Source organism: Stegastes partitus, unplaced genomic scaffold (assembly GCF_000690725.1).
Source record: "Stegastes partitus isolate 25-593 unplaced genomic scaffold, Stegastes_partitus-1.0.2 Scaffold1232, whole genome shotgun sequence".
NCBI lineage: Eukaryota > Metazoa > Chordata > Actinopteri > Pomacentridae > Stegastes > Stegastes partitus.
In genome coordinates this window covers 36,633-40,368 of record NW_007578963.1, presented here as the reverse complement: position 1 = coordinate 40,368, position 3,736 = coordinate 36,633, and the positions used below count along the sequence as shown (strand labels likewise).

Here is a 3,736-nt window from a genome sequence, read left to right as displayed (position 1 = left end):
CAGGTGAGAGCCTGTCAGACAGCTGAGGGGGCTGAATCCAGGTGAGAGCCTGTCAGACAGCTGAGGGGGCTGAATCCCAGACGCTCGGCTGCCGTCGGCCCGTTGAAGCGCTCTCTGCTGCTCTCCCTTCAGGGAAGCCGAGTGTTTGACTGGAAGCAGCTCGTCTGAACTGGGTCACTGACGGCTCCTCCTCCCAAACACAAAGGCCTGACTTCAGGAAGCAGGAATGTCTCCTCCCCCTGCAGGTACGCCGGCTGTTCCCGTCACCTCCCTCCTCTGCAGCCCTAAAAGGAGAAGTGTGTTTTCCAGGAAGCCTTCAGACTTCGGCCTCCGAGCTGCTGCGGTCCTGCTGCAGGGTTAAACCAAACTTCATCTGCAGGTATATCCACAGACGCTGGTTCCCTCTGACAGCTTCCAGCTCTTCTCTCTTTATGTCACAAGAGCCTGAAGAAGCCACAGCTGAAGACAGACGGAGGCAGCTGCATGTTAACCTGGTTCACTCTCAGCTTCTCCTGCCTTTAACTTTAACATCACGTCCTGCAGCTCAGTGGAACCAGAACCACATGACGGAGGAGGAGAGAGACGTCAGAGACGTCTTCTGTCAGCAGGACTCAGAACCTTCATGTTTCCTCAGATGTTGTACACTAAACATGTGAACATGTGGCCTCGTCATCCTGCAGATAGTCAATATTCACATGTTTACTGACTTTTTGTCTCCTCCTCGTTTTGTGGTGAGTTCAAGGACTGTTGGGGAGTTTGATTCTTTCAGATAACTTCAGTCTTTTAGGATCTCAGATAAACTCATTTACTGTGGAGACGTTGTTGAGGGTGAAACTGAATTTCTACAAACAGGAGTCATGACACAGAAACGCTGCTTCGTCTTAAATGTCATCAGTTATTTTAAAAACGGAGAAAAAGTCTTAATTTGTTTCACAAAGACGTAAAAAACCTGAAACCAGCACGTTTCCAACATTTACCAAGAAATGACCGAGAACTGACAGAACAAATGGTTATGAAGGAAATAGATCTGGTTCTGTACTGAGCAGGAACCAGAACCACACTGGACCTGACTGTCAGAACCAGAACTCACTGACTGTCAGAACCAGACCCCAGAACCAGAACTCATTGACTGTCAGAACCAGAACTCATTGACTGTCAGAACCAGACCCCAGAACCAGAACTCAGCGGAGCTCCGGAGCTGTCAGCACCAGACGGAACATTCAGTGACCTTTAGAGGTGAAACCAGAGCTGATCTGAAAATAGTCTGAGCTCCAGACGGATGAAGATCAACCAGCCAGAGAGTCTCAACTGTTACACAGACACACAACTCTGAGGCTGGAGAAGACCAACAACACATTTCACCATCCCAGTGTCCGCACGCGCTCAGGAGCGCCACTGCACATGCTCAGTAGCGCCGCTGCACGTGCTCAGTAGCGCCGCTGCACATGCTCAGTAGCGCCGGTCACACGCTCAGTAGCGCGCTGCACACGCTCAGTAGCGCCGCTGCACACGCTCAGTAGCTGCACCACGACTGATCAGCAGCCCACACACAGCAGTCTGTGAACACGAGGTCTGATGGGGTCTGATCATCGTATTGATCAAGTATTGATCAGGCTTCCACCTGAACCTGATCCAAGCACTCGACTTTAACCGGATCACTTCAGAGGCCGGTGTTCTGAACCGCCTCACATTCTGATCAGGAAATTATTTGTTATTTGGGATTCATTCTACATGTCGTCTCCTCATCCTGCAGATGCTGAACCATCTCCATGTCTCCAGATGTTTCCTCTCTGCTCTGCTCATCAGCTGTAGAAAGATGTTCCACCATCAGATGAATGTATCTCCACCAACTGGCTCCTCTGTTCTCTGGTTCTGATCCGTGCTGCATGCATTCATTGATCCAGCAGGTTTGTCGTGTTGTGAAGTGTCTGTAGAACCTACATGAGGTTAAAAGGCCGTGTCCTGCTGCTGGTTGTGATCTGAGCAGCCCAATCCTGTTGCGTCAGTAATCTGTTGATTATCTCAGACATGTGAGTCGCTGCTTCACCAGCGAGCCGAGGACACGGCTGTGTGTCGCTGTGTGAGGGTGTGTGGTCGTGTTGTGTCTCTTTGTGGTGGTTTTGTGTCTCTTTGTGATTCTTTGTGTCTCTTTGTGTCTCTTTGTGTCTCATTGTGGTGGTTTTGTGTCTCTTTGTGTCTCTTTGTGGTCGTGTTGTGTCTCTTTGTGTCTCTTTGTGTCTCTTTGTGGTCGTGTTGTGTCTCTTTGTGTCTCTTTGTGTCTCTTTGTGGGTCTTTGTGTCTCTTTGTGTCTCTTTGTGGTCATGTTGTGTCTCTTTGTGGTCATGTTGTGTCTCTTTGTGGTCTTGTTGTGTCTCTGTGGTCGTGTTGTGTCTCTTTGTGGTCATGTTGTGTCTCTTTGTGGTCGTGTTGTGTCTCTTTGTGGTCATTCTTTGCCTGTTTCACCCTCTGAAACCTGTCAGCAGGTTGTCATTTAGAAAATCTCCAGTTCCACCATCTATCAGCCAGAAACTGTAAAAACAGAAAGAATCAGACTTTAAAGTGTCTGTCAGGAAAAATAAGCCAAACTAACTCTGTCCAAACAGCTTCAGAACAGCTACATACTACAGCTGAACGTTGCTGCAGAAGGACTGGAGCTCTGAGAGGAAACTGAACCTGACAGGATTCAGCTTTCCACTTTAGCAGAATAAAGACCCTTCAGAGAGTGTTCAGTCCACTCTGGTCCCCGAGCCGCGTGTTGGACCACATGGACTCGCTTCTGAAAGCAGCTTCTGTGTCATCAGCTGACAACCAGCTGGAGATGTTCTGCTCCGAGTCACAGCAGCCGATTCTTCTCTCACAGACACCAGGACTCTTCAGATACTCTGGTTGGGTTTCTATGACGACAGATGAATTATAATCTCGTTATGCTGATTGCTGATGCATTAATATCAACGCTGTTGATGTGATTTAAGTAGTTTCTGTCTGTTGCTTATCAGTTTCCAATCAGGGATCAATACAGTTATCTTAATCTATAACATTAATAAATGAACTCTTCCAGCTGTTAAAATGTCTGAACGTGGAAATTTATTCTATTTTGTTTTTCAATTTGTTCTGCAAACTGATTTCATAACAACAATAACTGATAGCTAATAATCAATACAAACCACGTCAGTCGCAGTGCTAACACGCTAACATGCTACCATGCTAACACGCTAACATGCTAACATGCTAGCTAGCCGTTAGCAGCTCGGTTTGACGAACTAAAACCGTCAGAAAGCAGCAGTTTGTCTTTTCAGAAGCCGATCGGTTTGTTTCTTCTCTGATCTGAAGTTTACGACGACGTTCTGCTGAAAACGTTCCTGCAGGCGGAGAACACGAGTCTGACTCACATCTGACACTAAAGACTGACGACGGAACATGTCGAGGCCTGAAGCTAGAACCTGCAGAGCAGCAGGAGGCAGGTAGGAGGAGGAGGACAGGTAGGAGGAGGGGGACAGGTAGGAGGACAGGTAGGAGGAGGGGGACAGGTAGGAGGAGGACAGGTAGGAGGGCAGGTAGGAGGACAGGTAGGAGGACAGGTAGGAGGAAGTGGACAGGTAGGAGGACAGGTAGGAGGACAGGTAGGAGGAGGACAGGTAGGAGGAGGACAGGTAGGAGGAAGTGGACAGGTAGGAGGACAGGTAGGAGGAGGGGGACAGGTAGGAGGAGGACAGGTAGGAGGACAGGTAGGAGGAGG

General features: G+C 48.7%; 1 protein-coding gene across 2 annotated transcripts in view; it reads right to left on the bottom strand.

Moving 5' to 3' along the window:
- mfhas1 (multifunctional ROCO family signaling regulator 1) overlaps positions 1–3,736 on the bottom strand; it is a 23,039-nt gene that overhangs the window by 5,259 nt on the left and 14,044 nt on the right. The window contains exon 2 of one of the 2 annotated variants that reach the window (XM_008297644.1): positions 2,418–2,894. The exons of the other annotated variant lie outside the window; for it this stretch is intronic. Coding sequence (XP_008295866.1) covers positions 2,716–2,894 — 179 coding nt within the window. The 3' untranslated portion in view covers positions 2,418–2,715. Of the gene's footprint in view, positions 1–2,417; positions 2,895–3,736 lie in introns of those variants that run through there. 2 annotated transcript variants of the gene reach the window in all.